The 16,304-nt window shown below is 43.1% G+C and overlaps 3 protein-coding genes across 3 annotated transcripts; all 3 read left to right on the forward strand.

The window, feature by feature from the left end:
• Nucleotides 1–3,702: 3,702 nt before the first annotated feature.
• Nucleotides 3,703–5,966, forward strand: LOC102079746 (uncharacterized). Its single transcript, XM_005475924.4, has 2 exons — nucleotides 3,703–3,883; nucleotides 4,389–5,966. Exons 1-2 carry the CDS (start codon nucleotides 3,844–3,846, stop codon nucleotides 5,204–5,206), a joined length of 858 nt encoding a protein of 285 aa, XP_005475981.2. The 5' UTR covers nucleotides 3,703–3,843; the 3' UTR covers nucleotides 5,207–5,966.
• An 875-nt stretch (nucleotides 5,967–6,841) lies between these two features.
• On the forward strand, nucleotides 6,842–8,339 carry LOC109195387 (uncharacterized). The gene is made up of 2 exons (XM_025900113.1): nucleotides 6,842–7,989; nucleotides 8,266–8,339. The coding sequence occupies exons 1-2, from the start codon at nucleotides 6,863–6,865 to the stop codon at nucleotides 8,330–8,332; spliced, it is 1,194 nt and encodes a 397-aa protein (XP_025755898.1). The 5' UTR covers nucleotides 6,842–6,862; the 3' UTR covers nucleotides 8,333–8,339.
• LOC106097537 (retrovirus-related Pol polyprotein from transposon 412) lies at nucleotides 8,340–13,725 on the forward strand. Its single transcript, XM_019348435.2, has 2 exons — nucleotides 8,340–12,958; nucleotides 13,060–13,725. The coding sequence occupies exons 1-2, from the start codon at nucleotides 8,364–8,366 to the stop codon at nucleotides 13,064–13,066; spliced, it is 4,602 nt and encodes a 1,533-aa protein (XP_019203980.2). The 5' UTR covers nucleotides 8,340–8,363; the 3' UTR covers nucleotides 13,067–13,725.
• The last annotated feature ends 2,579 nt before the right edge of the window (nucleotides 13,726–16,304 follow it).

The following is a 16,304-nucleotide window of genomic DNA, read 5'->3' on the forward strand; positions in this document are numbered from 1 at the left end:
CATTTTGTGTAATAATTTTACTGAGCTGCTATTTTAACTAGGGTAGCACTGTGGCAGCGAACTTTGTCCTTTTTATTAATGTTTGTTATTAAAGTGTTATAACTAACAGTTTAGTGTTGCCAGCCCTGCTACCTAAAGACATTCTTTTTTTTGCAGCTCTATGCTTTTAGTAGTTTTGTCCAATAAACTTTGCTTTGTGAAATTGACCTGCCTCACCTCTGCTTGTAAATAACGAGCCTGTGGGCTTCTGTAACTAGCACAACATTTGCACTATTGCTACTGTAATCTCTCCTGGGCTGTAACTCCCTCCCCAAGTGGTGCTGTCAACACCATTTAGTCACCTTTACTGGTTTTCTGCCTTTGCGCCGCCACATAAGCAAAACATTGATTTGTAATGTTGCCTTTATATCATATTGACACAGACATGTATTTAGTATGAACTGAGGATTTTTGTTTTTATTCTGATAAGTCTTTAATTTGATCAAACTTTAGACTCTGGCAGGTACTGCAGCTCCATTTTAAGACACCTATCAACTCCGAGTGCTTACTTGCCCTCCCTATGATTACAACCTGGTTTCCCGATAAACTTTTTTTTTTTTTTTTTGCCTGTAGGGTCTATTGTAAGGTTAGTATCATGATTACAGTTCCTCTTGGATTGGCTAGCAAGCTGACAAAAAACAAGCATGTTCTCAGAAAAAAAATGCTTCAGACCCATGAAGGATGAGTTATAATCTAAATGTATTATGTCCAGCTATTAGGTCAGATTAATATTAAATATGGCCATTTACTGTTATATATGTTCAAAGTTGTCAAATTCATTCAGAATCAATAAATAATACATACCTCTATCCTGTCTTCTTTGTTCTATCTCCAAATGTGCTGTTTTGACCTTGAGCGCCACCCCTGAATATTCTACACAATACACTGAGATTTATATGGTGCTAATAGGCTTATTCCGTCTTATATGAACTCATCTGACAAAGGTTTAAATGTAACAAAACTTTATACATAGAAGTTCTACAATCACAGTGTGTTGAGCAAGCAACACAAAGTCGTGTGGTCCCCCTAGTGGTTGCAGCCCTAAACCACAACATAGATTGTTTATGTCTGAGGGTTAACACCAGCCTCCAACAGCCCAACAGTCTGAGAGGAGATGACTAGAACATTATCTTTTACAGATGACACCACACTTGAAGCTGTGTTTGTTGCATTACAGCCAACAACAGAGAACACGATAGCCTGGAGTCAGGCAGCGACGGCATGCTGAAGAAATTCAGAGGCAGGCCTTTGGTATTTCTAAACTTGTAGAAATTAAACATTTTTTTTCTTTGTCATATAATACCTGTTCTGCTTTGTTTACTACTGGAGTACTAAACAAGTACTTTGGAATGAATATATTTAACATGTGCTCTCCAACTAAGTCTAACTATCGTCACCTTGGAAATCTGTTTTCACTGACTCTTTCAATATCAACCCTATTAATTTGTATGCTGTAACAGCCTCAGTGCATTCCTCTAAGTCGGTGTGGTCATTAGCTGCTTTGTTTGAAGATGTCCCAGCTTGTAGGGCTGAAACACAAAAGCATACACGAATCTCCTGTGTTTAAGGCCCCTCTTCTGTGGAACCAGCTCCCAGTTTGGATTTGGGAGGGAAATACCATCTCTACTTTTAAGATTAGGTTTAACACTCTCTTCCACAGTGTGTCCTTGCTTCTTCTCCTCAGCCCTAACTGGTTGCAGCAGATTGCTGCCCCTCAAATAAACTGGTTCTACAGGAAGTTTCTTCCTGTTAAAGGGGAGTTTTTTGTTCCCACTGTTGCAAAAATTCTTAATCACATGGGTCATTTGATTGTTGGGGTTTCTTTGTATTATTGGAGGGTCTTTATCTTACAATATAAAGTGCTTTGAGGTGACTTCTGTTGTGATTTCATGCTACACAAATAAAAGTGAATTGAAAAAAATCGAAGTGTCTCGTCCTATGGATGCTCACCTCTTCTTCATCGTTCCTGATTTTCTGATTATTGTGTTATTAACTCATATTATTTGTCGACGTGACCCAAACATTGTGATTATTATTCAAGACATTTCAGACTGCAGAACAGCTAATTATTAATGCAGTGTTTGATTCCATCAGAGCTACAATATTTCATGCAGCCACAGATGTACATCAGTCTGAATTCTGCTGGCTGCTTATTTCTGTCTGATTTTATGACCTTTCCACCTAATGATGTCCGTCTTCACAAATATCATCATTTTTAAATTCATGCTTTCCTTTCATTTTGGCAGCATTTAAAAATAATAATTCTAATAAAGTTTTAATAATCACACTCCATTTACATTGTTTTTATCATTGTTTTCCCTATTCTATATTTGACTGATTTCACACACAAATATCCACTAGACTCCACAGTGACCTCACATTGTACATGAACCACTATCTTCTTATTTATGACAGAATTTGAATACACAAACATGCATATCTTTGAAAAGTACAAAGAAATGGAAATGGGCAAATCACACAATGCACTCAAATGAAGGGTTTGTGTTTTATTTCTAAAAATGTCCTCAGTGGCACACAGTGCACACATTTTGACTTCATACATATACATTATATCTTTACTATGTTTCAGCATTGAGCCACATTCTTGATTTCAAATGGCTATTATTTCGAAATTAAAATCAGACTGACTCGGACTGAAGGAGTAACACTATGACGGTATATGTTGTTGATCTAAAGTGAAATTTGCACGTGGAACCACAAAGCCTCCTTTTAACATCTTTCTAAACTGAGACGAATAAATAGTTGTTTAAATGGATTCTGAAGGGCTTTTACTTTGAAGTCTGTTCTCACTTTCTCGTAGCAAATGTATGTAATATACAAACACTACACTATACAATATTCTTTGCAAACTCCTTTGACTACGATGACCTGGATGACTGAGAACCTTCACAGACAATATACAAACACACACAACGTAAAACAAGTGATGACGACGACTGTGCTGCAACAGGAAACAGTTTGGATTTGGGAGGGAAATACCATCTCTACTTTTAAGATTAGGTTTAACACTCTCTTCCACAGTGTGTCCTTGCTTCCTCTCCTCAGCCCTAACTGGCAACAGGAAACAGTTGCGTATCTACCTCTCTTGCCTCACCCGCGTCTTTCCCACTTTTAAAAAGCTTCTTATGCCCATGTTGAGTTTCGTTAGCTTATTAGCAAACAGCAGTTTGTTAGACCGTCTGCCAAACAGTGCGGTATTCGCCAAAAAAGTCTCCTTTGTATGAAGTGTGTAATTTGTGTTCGTTTGGTTTTCCTCCATCCATCCATCGATCTTCTTCCCCTTTATTCGGGGCCGGTTCACGGGGGTAGCAGCCTAAGCAGAGAAGCCCAGACCTCCCTGTCCCCAGCCACCTCCTCCAGCCTACCCGGCGTTGACCAAGTTGACCAAAGGCGTTCCCAGGCCAGCCGAGATATATAATCTGTCCAGCGTGTCCTGGGTCTGGGTTTTCCTGTGAAACAAACAAACACTATATATATATATATATATATCTTGGTAAAGTCCACGTTCGAAGCACTGACGTCACATTTGAATCCGACGTCCAGTATGACTTCACGAATCATCGTGAGAACCCCGTGTATCCATGACAACGTTCTGTAAAAAAACATTTAGCAGCGTTTCTTGCAGCACAGATTGCAGTCTCTTCGCGTGTTAACAGCTACAGCAGAAAACGTTTTTAAACTTTTCAGCTATTTTAACTACAGTCAAAATTGTAAACAGCCAGTTTAAGTTTGCAGCTTACTGATCACTTTCCTCCAGTCCAGTGGATTTAAACCATATTTAAAATGGATAGCGGAGACGGTGAGATCAACGGCGCTAACCAAAGTAAGATCTCATTTCAATTTTCTGATGTATTATCTGACAGTTTGTTACAACACATGCTCGTAAAGGCCTCGGTCACACAGTCCAGATACTTCCGTTTGGTGCGGTATTTCTCCCGGTACATCAACTGTTTTGTGATCGCCTATGGGGGATTGGAGAATATACATGTTTTTGTCTAAGCAGGGATGTTTCATGGCTTATTTAAATGCTGGTGCTGCATGCTATTTTCAGCTTAAATTTAAGAATTGAATTGTTTTGTAAAGTGAAAGAGTAAGATTAAGTAGTTTTGTAGTATTTTATAATAGTGACTGTGGCCTGAGGAAAACCTGATATTCAAAGCTAATAAGTTCATCACAACTGCAGTGCATGCAATAGTAACCTCACCTATGTAGTTTTTAGCACTTAGTTTTCAGGTGCGCCTGTATTGCATGTAATATAGCACCAACTGGAATTTGTGGACTGTTCTCTCATCATGAGTGTTAATTATAAAATATTTCTCTGTTTCTAGATGTGGAGCTAAGATTTCGCCCGCTGCTCCATTTAGTGGAGCGCTTTGAACATTACGCTGCAGTAGGTCCAGAGATGAGTTTGCTCCGGGATACTATAATGCGTGGGTTGTTCAATGAGTTCAGCCTGGAAACTGTGATTGAAATTTTTTATAATACTCTGGGGCTTGGGAATATTGACGATATTGCACGAGTGGACCTAGCTCTGCAAGCAGCTGGCATAGGATTAAATCCAGCAGTAGGAGCAGAAGGTCCCTGGGACAATGAAGCGCTCCCTCTTCCAGCAGCTGACATGGAAAACAACCTGGCCGGTTTAGCTGAAGATCACTGGGACCATCAAGGTCTTCATCTACCGGCAGTAAACGTGGACATTAATCTGCCCCGGCAAGAAGATCAGTTTGCTGATGACATGTGGTGGGTCTGGGAAAGTGACATTAATTCTGGCACTGAAAATGAAAGCGACCTTGAAAGCGAATCTGATGATGATGTCCCAGAGTCAATACCTACCATCCCAGAACCTCAAAGATCCAGGAGCCCTCCAAGAGAGGAAGCTGATGAAAGCGATCTCTTTGGCTCCAGGAGGCGCCAAAGAGAGGAAAATAATAATGGCGACAGTAATGAGATGAACATGAAGAGATTCAGGTTCCTCAACTCAGGCAACGAACCGTCAGACACCACCTCTGAAAGTGAGGATAATGAAAATGAAGACACGGTGTCATCACCCTCTACTTCAGCTGACACAGAAGCAGGACAGAAGAAGAGAAAACGGGATGATGATGATGAGGACAATGGAAGAGACAAAAAAATGTGTAAAAAGTAACAAAATTGTGGTGCTGGACCCTCAGGATTGACCCCCCGACCCCTCTCACCCTCCTATGTGGTGTGTTTGTGTGTGAGCACCATCAGAGACTGTGACTTTGAGAATCTGGAAGTGCCTGGTGGCATCTTTATCTGTCCTCCTTGTTGTTTACAAGGAGAGTTATTTATAAACTCTCTTTGCTTTATGCCTAAACTTCCTGTTTAAGTTGTTCATCGCAGCAGATAGTTGCCCACAACTGAGCCTGCTTTCAGAAAAATATGTGAACACTAACCAAATTGTGCTGTTAGACACTCAGTATTGACTTCCATCTCCAATGAGTTCCACAAGTGCAGTCTGTGAGTTGCACATTACTGAGATTTAAGTGTTTTCAACTCGTCTTCATCATTACAGCAGGAAGCTGTATAGTACGAGTTGTAAGGGATTTAAAGGTGGATGCTGAAATGGCTCAGGAATTGCCAGGACATTCATAGACTTTTTCATAGCTTTACATACTGTGTCTAGAATCTTTTTTTGCTGATGTGATTATGTGCAAGCAGCACTTTTGCTGATGACTGTGCCAGGTGTAGCTAGGTGTAATTCTTTATTAATGCTGAGCAGCTTCAGATGTTCAAATATGAATATTTGAAAGTACACATGAGAAAAAGAGAGAACTTCATGCCACAAATAAGGAAAACACTGTCCAGCAGCTGCTCAGCACTGGCTGTTACTAAAACCACACTTACAAAATATTCAGATGATCAAAGTGTTGTGGAAAAATAAACTGAGCATTAAAACAAAACTGATTTTCTGAGATTTATTGAAAGAAACTTGAAGAGGGGGTGTTCAGAACAAACTGACTTTCAAACTGTACTTTCTGCAGCTTGTGCACTTGTAGATGTGAGAAGCAACTGCATTGCTGTATCCTGTGATCAAATCCCATTGGAGCGCAGCTCGTTTACAGTTATTCCCCTTCCTTGATGCTGCACTTTTTTGTGATAGTGTTTAATAAGTAAAGACGACACATGACTTGAATTGGGAATAATGGCAGGATGTTTGATATATGGGTGCAGAGTTGTGTGACAGGTTGAAGGACTACTGTTGAAGGACTACTGCATATGAAACTGTTCACTTAATACTAATTCATATCAGTTGATATAAGGACAAAAATAATGTAAATATGGTAAGAAAATGGTTAAGAGTTCATTATTTTTCATGTTATATTAATGGCTTTCATGTTACTTAAGAGAACTGCAATCTATACATCAGTGATCGGCTAGTAAGCCTTTTCTGGGATCGATTAGTAGTGTCTCTATTCTCCACTAGGGGGCTTTCGCGCGTTCTCCTCACTGCAATAAACTACTGCATGAGAGACGCAAGTAATAATCACTCTCGTGATTCTTTCCCCCCTGTTTTCAGGGGTGTAACATTTGGAGGCACCGCTGGGATTGCTGCTTAGATGTCCGGTGTCCACAATCTGCACATCGTAGTCCAAGCCAGCTAAATCCCCCCCATACAACCCAGGCAGACTGCAGTGAGGAAAGTGTTGCTGTCGAGGCGAACTGGTAGCTGTGTTTTAGCGCATGTTTCCTGAGGCCAGCCAGAGATCATCAGGGGCTGCAAAAACGACTCAGCTCAGCGTCACCTGTACATGCAAAATTCTTCCTGCCTACTGCCACAATGTCTTCGGTGGAAGAGCTGCAAGAAGAGGTTGTGCGTGAAATGCACACTCTGTCCAAAGATCAACTAGTGTCAATCTGCGAGTTCCTTGGCATTGCAGAGAAAATAGATGTTAGCAGAAAAACACGACTGTCACTGCTAACACACATCCAAATACACATTGAAAGAGAAGGTATAACAGTACTTGAGGATGAAGGAATGTCAGAACTGTTGTTGCTTAATGATAAGATTGCTGAAGTAATGAAAGAGACAATTGTTGAGACTGAACCAAATGCAAATGAAGGGGATTATTCAGGGCACAGAGATCAACTAAACACTGCAACCTCACTGGTAACAGAAACAGCTAATGCAGTTAACACAGCGGTTAGTTCTCACTCCCAAGCTAATCGCTCTGTCCCTAACTCATCTGTGTCAAGTGCCCCCCAACGACCAAGCCCTTACTGGCAGAGAGACTTCAAAATATCAGGCCAGATTGGCGAACCAGGTCAAAAAGACAAACTGACATTTTCCAGTCTTGCTCACCAGATCGAAAATGGACTGAGCAGAGGCTACTCAGAGCTTGACATTGTAGATGCTGTCATCAGAGCTATCTTGCCAGGTCTACAACTACGTAGCTATTTGGAGGGAAAAGCTCAACTCACCCTTCCGACTCTACGCCGCATCCTGCGCTCCCATTTCCAGGAGAAGAGCGCCACCGAACTCTATAAACAACTTGCCTCTGAGGTACAGACCCCGAAAGAGACTGCTCAAAGCTTCCTGATGAGAGTTTTAGATCTAAAGCAGAAAGTCCTATTTGCTTCCCAAGAATCAGAGTCAGGACTCAAATACGACCCAGCTTTAGTCCAGCGTATGTGTTTACACACCATACTCACAGGCTTCCAGAGTGACAGTGTCAGGATAGATATGCAGCCACTCCTGTTAGACTCTAAGACACCTGATGAACTGCTGTTAGAGAGGTTAAATATGGCTTGTGCCAATGAGGCAGAAAGGAAAAACAAGAAAAGATGTCTAGCATCACAGACTGCTACAAGTGTGAGTGCAGTGCAGTCAGATGATGTGTCGCCTGCTAAGAACCCTGTGAAAGAAGTTAAAGCTAAGATACCACCCGAGCTTTTAACTGAGTTAGCGGAGCTTAAGACAGGTGTAGCCTGCCTAAAAGGTCTCAGTGCAGAGATAGCGCAGATTAAAGAGACTCTACAGCAGCCGGTGCCGGGTCCTCAGTCATATGTCCCACCACCAGTTGTGCAGTATGATAGGGACCAGCAGCAACAGCAGTATTATGGCTTCCAGGGCCCCGCCAAAGACCACCACCCCCTCAGTATCCTGTACAGTACTACACAGGTAGTCCAGCCCGCCGTGAGAGGAGGTGCCACATTTGCCAGCAGAATGGAGCCAACGAGCGCTGCACACACTGCTACCTCTGTGGGAGTAGAGAACACTTTCAGGCTGGATGTAGAAGCAGAGGTATGAGACCATATAAAGAGAAACATTTAAACCAGCAATGGTTACCACCGAGGGACGAGTGTTAACCATGCCCATCATCCACAAGTCCCAACATTGCTCCAACTGTAAACAAGAAAAGTCAGGCATGACACGGTGTTCAGCATGTAAAAACGCACTTTATTGTTCAAAAGCATGCCAGAAACAACACTGGAGACAACATAAGAGACAATGCACTGGCTTAAAGACTAACAAAGACAATGAGACTGTTCAGGTACCACTGCCGCCAGCTCATGTAGACACCCCTCACAAAGTCACATCTCTGGTGGGCAGGCAATGTCTGGTTGAGTGTCTCCTGGACGGCCAGAGGCTTCAAGCTCTATGGGATTCAGGCTCACAGGTGTCGATCATCGATGAGAAATGGAAAAACGACTATTTGCCACACACAGAGCTGAGAGATGTAGCAGATATTATGGACACATCTGAACTCACCCTGACCGCAGCAAATGGGACCAACATGCCATATCTTGGGTGGGTTGAGACAACCTTCCAACTTGTTTCCGGAACTGAACGAACTGAGAAATTGACCATCCCCATGTTGGTAATGAAAGGTTTTCAGCTCACATGCCCTATTATAGGTTACAATGTCATTGAATACATTGTGAATAAGACTGACCAAGCTAAACTGTACAGCACAGTGAGAAAAGCATTTCCCAGCCTCAAAAGACACAAGGTGAAAGCTTTTATACAGGCTGTTAGTGCAGATACAGTTGACGAGTACAAAGTGATGACGAAGAAAGACTGTATTACTGTACCTAAACAAAGCCACATGCATGTTGAGGGTCGTATAGCAGCAGGGCCATTTAAACAGGACATGGTCATGATATTTGAGCCAGACTTAAACCCTCAGTGGCCAGACAATCTTGAGTTTTTTGACACTTTGGTTAAAGTTAAGAAGGGTACTTTACCAGTCATAACACTAGGTGTCTCTAACCCCACTGACCATGAAATTGTCATTCCAGGCCGTACGTTAGTTGGCTCGGTTCAGACTATTACAGCTGTTTTACCTGCCCAGATGTTTGAAAAAGCCACATCTGTAGCTACTGTTAACCAGACAAACACACAAGCCCAGTGTAGCTCTAGTGAAGAGTGGGACCCACCTGTAGATCTTAGCCACCTGGGTGAAGAGCAGAGAGTATTAGCGAAACAGATGCTCAGAGAGGAATGCCATTCTTTCTCCAAAACAGACAATGATATAGGCTGTATTGAAAAACTGAAAATGACCATCTCACTCAAAGACAACGAACCAGTCAAACGCACATACCTGTCTGTGCCACGGCCGCTCTACCAAGAGATGAAAAGTTACCTGCATGATTTAATAGCACAAGGCTGGGTCAGAAAGTCAGACTCGTCATACTCCTCACCAGTCGTTTGTGTTAGAAAAAAAGATGGTACTTTAAGACTGTGCATAGACTACAGAGACCTGAATCGGAAAACCCATCCTGACCGCCAGCCCATCCCACGCGTCCAGGACATTATGGACAGTTTGGGTGGAAATTCCTGGTTTTCGCTTTTAGATCAGGGGAAAGCGTACCACCAGGGGTTCATGTCAGAACAAAGTCGTCCACTCACTGCTTTTGTGACCCCCTGGGGATTATATGAGTGGATTCGCATCCCCTTTGGACTCATGAATGCCCCGGCAGCATTTCAGCGCTGTATGGAAGAGTGCCTGGATGGGCTGCGCGACAACATCTGCATCCCCTATCTGGATGACACATTAGTTTACAGCAAAACGTTCAAAGATCACTTGGAGGACGTGAGAAAAGTGCTCCAGAGATTGAGAGGTTTTGGCATAAAGCTTAAGCCAAGTAAGTGTGACATGTTTAAGTCTGAGGTGCGCTATTTGGGCAGAATAGTGTCTGCAGAGGGCAGTAAAGTGGATCCTGCAGACTTTGAAGCAGTCAAAGCACTCAAAGGTATAAAACCACAAAATGTTGGTCAGCTCAGAAAAATGCTAGGCCTTCTCTCCTACTACAGACAATACATAAAAGACTTCTCCAGAAAAGCAGGTTGTTTGTATGAACTGTTAAAAGCTGACAAAACCACAGAGAACTCAGACACCACAAAAGGACCAAAGGCAAGACCAAAGAGAGCCAGTCAAGTTGTGCCCTCCTCAAAACAAATCGTGTGGACTGACCAGCATCAAAGTGCACTTGAGGAACTAATAGACTGTTTGCTCCACCCACCAGTGCTGGGATTCCCAGATTTCACACAGCCGTTCATCGTACACACGGACGCCTCACACAAGGGGTTAGGTGCCGTGTTGTACCAGAGACAAGATGGTAAGCTGCGAGTTATTGCTTATGGCTCCCGTACTCTAACAGCAGCTGAAAAAAACTACCACTTCCATGCAGGAAAACTAGAATTTTTAGCATTGAAGTGGGCTATCACTGACAAGTTCAGAGACTATTTGTACTATGCCCCGACATTTACTGTCTATAGCGATAACAACCCGCTAACGTACATTTTGTCAACAGCCAAACTGAATGCCACCACGTCAAGATGGGTCGCTGAGCTCGCTGATTTTCACTTCACCATTAAGTACAAACCAGGGAAGGAAAACAGTGACGCAGATGCTTTATCAAGAATGCCACTTGATGTAGAAACCTTAATGAGAAACTGTTCTGAGGAAGTGCCACCGGACACTATCTCAGCTGCTATCCAGGCCATTGAGGTACAGAAAGACACACCTGCCACATGGACACTGTCAGCTGCAGCAATGTCAGTCACAGCAGAAGGTGAGCCAGCAGAAGCAACATTTACACCCATACCAAAAGAACAGCTTAATGAAGCGCAAAAGTCTGATCCTGTTATAAGCCCTGTATTACAGTGTAAACAGACAGATTCAAAACCACTGCCCAAAGAGCTAAGAACATTTGACCCTAAGACAAAATGCTTGTTCAGAGAGTGGGGCAAGTTGAGGCTAGATAACAATGGCATCTTGTACAGACTCACTTCTGCCCGGAAACAGCTAGTTCTGCCAGATCAGTTCAAAAAGACTGTACTTGAAGAGCTGCACAATAATATGGGCCATCAGGGTGTTGACCGCACAGTGTCTTTGATACGTGAACGCTTCTTTTGGCCACACATGCAGGCAGACATCGAGCATTATGTGACCAACGTTTGTTCCTGTGTAAAGCAGAAAAAGCCCAGCCATGAAACAAGAGCTCCTTTAACGAACATTGTAACTACGCAGCCCTTTGAGCTGGTATGTATAGACTTTCTCCATCTGGAAAAATGCAAAGGTGGTTATGAATATATTCTAGTGATAACTGACCACTTCACACGTTTTGCGCAAGCCTATGCCACCACCTCAAAGTCAGGCAAAACTGCTGCAAACCTGATATTCAATGACTATGCCCTAAAGTTTGGCTTCCCCTGTCGCATTCACCATGACCAAGGAGGTGAATTTGAAAATCAGCTATTCAGTCAGCTCAAGAAACTGTGTGGCATGGCCGGTTCTAGGACAACACCCTATCACCCAATGGGGAACGGTCAAGTTGAACGTATGAACAGGACATTGTTGCAAATGCTTAGAACGCTAACTGAAACACAAAAGTCAAACTGGAAGGAATCTATCAATAAGCTAATGTATGCATATAACTGCACACGGTGTGAAGTCACTGGCTACTCCCCATTTTACCTACTGTTTGGACGGTCACCCAGGCTACCAGTAGATATGCTCTTTGGACTGTACTCAGAAACAGATTTTAGTGACCACAGAGACTATGTTGAGAAATGGAGAAAGGGCATGGAACAAGCATACTCTATAGCAAATGAGAATGCAAAGAAAGCTGCTGAAAAGAGCAAAAGACACTACGACACAAAAGTAAGGAGTTCTGTGTTACAACCTGGCGAGAGAGTTCTGGTCAAAAACCTGACACCTAGAGGAGGCCCAGGGAAACTGAGAGACTATTGGGAGGACACTGTTCACACAGTAGTCAGACAAATGGGGCCTGACCTCCCTATCTATGAGGTAAGACCGGAGAGAGGCAGAGGGCGCTCTAGAGTGCTTCACAGAAACTTGCTTATGTCATGTGACCACTTGCCTTTTGAAAACGTGCCTGAAAAAGATAATCGTACAAGACATGAACAGAAAAAGACTGATAAACCCGTCGCTGTTGTGCCAGATTCTGATGATGAGGGCAGTGTTGATGAATACCGCTGTCATTATGCACCACCTCAACCTGTGTTCCAGCCATCAGAACAAGAAATTCTCACAGCAACGTCTCAGCCGGCAGCTTCAGCCCCTGCTCTTGCACCAACACCAGAGCCTCTTGCTGGAGACCATCTGGAGGCGCCTGACCCAGCTGTCGTGGAGACAACTTGTGAGGAGGCAGAGCCCTGTGCAGGTGACATACCTGCCCCTCCTTCACCTGTCGTACTCGAGAGACTTGAGGAGGAGACACCTCCGCGGCCACAGCGAGAGAGACACCCGCCGAGACGGATGACGTATGACCAACTGGGCACCCCATCCTGCTACAGTGTTCAGCCAGCACCGCAATTGCTTCCTGTGTACCCAGGTCTGGTCCCATGGTTTCCAGCTGTGCAGTCATACTGCACTCAGCCCATTTGTTTGTATGGACTTCAGCAAATGTAAGTTGACACTTTTTCACTGATGACTTGAGAACTGTACTTACAGACTGTCATCAAGAAAAAGACATTAAGTTTTCCCCATTTGTGGATTATAACCATAGACAATAGACTTTATGAAGACTCACATGTGGACTGGTTATAGACTTTGTCTTCAGTCACCAGTGATGGACTGTGGTGAAGCAGGTGTTAATCCCACAGAATTGAGGACATTGGTTCACTCTACTGTTGATGTCCTGACTACAAGAGAATATAGACTGAAAAGCAATTTGTTGGTATAATGTCGGGACGACATTTTTTGAGTGGGGGAGAGTGTGACAGGTTGAAGGACTACTGTTGAAGGACTACTGCATATGAAACTGTTCACTTAATACTAATTCATATCAGTTGATATAAGGACAAAAATAATGTAAATATGGTAAGAAAATGGTTAAGAGTTCATTATTTTTCATGTTATATTAATGGCTTTCATGTTACTTAAGAGAACTGCAATCTATACATCAGTGATCGGCTAGTAAGCCTTTTCTGGGATCGATTAGTAGTGTCTCTATTCTCCACTAGGGGGCTTTCGCGCGTTCTCCTCACTGCAATAAACTACTGCATGAGAGACGCAAGTAATAATCACTCTCGTGATTCTTTCCCCCCTGTTTTCAGGGGTGTAACAGTTGCTCTTGTTAAACGTCCTCCCTGCTCATCAACAAATGGACTTAGGCTGTACAGCTTGTGTGTCTTGTCCTTCAGTTGAATGTCCTTTCCTCTAGTTAAGTCCTTAAATTCTTTGCTGAATGTGTTTTCCTGTACAAGTTTTATTATGAACAGTTCCGCCTTTTGTCTGACTTGTGTTTTCACCTTTTGTTTGTGTGAGTCCTTTAAAATCCTTCACAAATTTCTGTAGACGAGCAATAGCTTTAACAGCTCTTCTCCAGTCTGAGAATTTGGTGAGACGGTCTAGTATTGTTCTCCTTTCTTCTACTTTGGTGTTGGACACATCTACTGTTTTTAGCTCTGGATCGTTGGGCTTGACTTCAGTAAACTCGTCATTTTCAATGGGTAGCTCGCTTTGCCACAAAAACTCTGGACCTTTAAACCAGTTAGAGTTGAGTAGCTGTTGGACACCGAGTCCTATTGATGTGTGGTCTGCAGGATTATTTTCAGATGGTACTTGATGCCACTGTTGTGGGTCTGTGAGTGACCTTATCCTTTGAATCCTATTTGCCACAAACACGTGAAATCTCTTTGCATCATTGTTCACATTCCCCAACACTACCGTGGAATCTATCCTGAAGTGTTCTTCAAGATCACTTATCTCCAGCTCATTTCTTAACCTTACACTTGTTCTTGCTGCAACTACTGCAGCCGTTAGTTCAAGCCTAGGGACAGTAGTGACCTTGGTTGGGGCTACATGTGCCTTTCCCAAGACTAAGGCACAATGAATATCCCCTTTGGATGTTACTGTTCTTAAATAACTACACTGTCTGTAGCCTGTCACACTAGCGTCGGAAAAATGGTGTAATTCACATTGTGCAATGTCTGTGTTTGCAGGTAGGACACATCTTTGAACTTTCACCTTTGACAGGTTAGGTTTTGAAGATCTAGGAGCCAGGATTCCCACTGTGTGCGGAGATCATCTGAGAGTGGCTCGCCCCATCCAACTTTCTCTTGACATAACTGATTTGCTTTCCTCTTAGGATGAAGGGTGCCACAAATCCCAGTGGGTCATACACTGATGCTATTGTGCGCAGGATTCGTCTTCTTGTCATTGGGTGCTCTTTTACAGTTATTCTGAACGGAAACTCATCAGCAGAAACGCACCACTGAACACCAAGTGCCCTTCCCATTAATGGCTCTCCAAGTGCCAGATCTAAGTCCTTAAATCTTTCTGTACACTTTTCTCTCGGCAATGACTTTATCACATTTTCACTGTTTGATATAAACTTGTGTAATCTTAGTTTACCTGTGCTACACAGTTCTCTACACAGTTCTTTGACTCATTTTATGGCTTCTGCTTCTTACATAACACTTACAAGTCCATCATCTACATAAAAGTTCCTTTGAATGAACCTCACAGTGTTTGGAGTGAACTTTCCCTCACCTTGCATGGCTAGATGTTTTAAACCAAAGTTGGCACAGCCAGGAGAAGAAGCAGCGCCAAAGAGATGAACCTTCATTCGAAAGACTGAGGGTGGAACGCTTAGGTCACCATGCTCCCACCATAGGAAGCGTAAGTAGTCCTACATGGAACTGGTGAAACATTCGTTTGACGTCGCACATTACAGCAGTGAAGCCCTTCCTGAACCTACGAAGCACTCCCACCAAAGTGTTTGTGAGGTCAGGCCCTGTAAGCAGGTGCATTTTCAGTGAGGTGTCTTGATATCGTGCAGAGCAGTCAAAGACTACACATATTTTGCCAGGCTTTTGAGGGTGGTGTACCCCATGGTGGGGAATATACCAAACAGGAGTATTACAGAGTTCTTTCTCCGGCATTTTCTCTGCATCACCACATGCTATCATGTTCTCCATGAAATTTGCATAGTCTGTGTGGTACCTTTGGTCCTCTCCAAAAGTTGATTCTGTTCATCTGAACGTAGCGTTTTGTGGAAGAAACGTTTTGTCACTCATCCAAGTGACTTCTTCAGTCTCAGCTGACTGCAGGTTTCCCCAATCTTATAAACAGTACATTTGCATAGTGACTGAAACCAGCCCACTGAAGGAACAATGGGCTGGGAGGTCAGCTCCTTAATCTTAATTATGCAAAGTCTCATGACCCATTCATCAACAACCACTGACCAAAACCCACTGATCAAAGACCATGAGTACCATTCACAGAGAGTTGGGGAATGGCTGCAATCACAGCGTTGTAAGATGCCGAAAGATGTTGTAACATGGTAGACTAATGTGCCTGTGTTAATTCAGCTCCATATTATTGTGTTAAGTTGCACTGGGTTGGGAGTGGTTGTGTGTGTGTCACATTTTTGGTGAGCCAATGGCTGGAATGGGGTTGGACTAATTAGAGGCAGGTGTACTTGATTGCACTGATACACTGGTCTACTTATAGCCCACACTACAAACACTGCTGTTGTCATGATCCTGGGTCGTTTTGACCCAGCGTTTTGTGTTTTCTATTAGTGTCATTTTGGTTCTGTTCTTCCTCCTGTTTAGTGTTATTCCGTTCTGCCGTCTACTCCTGTGTTAAGTCTGCGTTTCCTAGTCTGTGTCTTTGTGTGTATGTGTTTCCTGTTTTATTGTGAAGGTCTGCGTCTGATGTGAGTGTTTTTAGTTTGCCTCCCTTGTCTCGTCATGTTCATCTCTCCCAGCTGTGTCCCCCACCTGTGTGTAATCTCCCTGTGTT

Source organism: Oreochromis niloticus, linkage group LG18 (genome assembly GCF_001858045.2).
Source record: "Oreochromis niloticus isolate F11D_XX linkage group LG18, O_niloticus_UMD_NMBU, whole genome shotgun sequence".
In the NCBI taxonomy this organism is placed as follows: Eukaryota; Metazoa; Chordata; class Actinopteri; order Cichliformes; family Cichlidae; genus Oreochromis; species Oreochromis niloticus.

Bases quoted from the DNA above. Each gene is read 5' to 3' on its own strand.
- LOC102079746 (XM_005475924.4), top strand. From the start codon at position 3,844: ATGGATAGCGGAGACGGTGAGATCAACGGCGCTAACCAAA. The intron at 3,884-4,388 runs GTAAGATCTCAT...CTCTGTTTCTAG, and splicing joins GATCAACGGCGCTAACCAAA to ATGTGGAGCTAAGATTTCGC.
- LOC109195387 (XM_025900113.1), top strand. From the start codon at position 6,863: ATGTCTTCGGTGGAAGAGCTGCAAGAAGAGGTTGTGCGTGAAATGCAC. The intron at 7,990-8,265 runs GGAGCTTAAGAC...GCCAACGAGCGC, and splicing joins GAGCTTTTAACTGAGTTAGC to TGCACACACTGCTACCTCTG.
- LOC106097537 (XM_019348435.2), top strand. From the start codon at position 8,364: ATGGTTACCACCGAGGGACGAGTGTTAACCATGCCCATCATCCACAAG.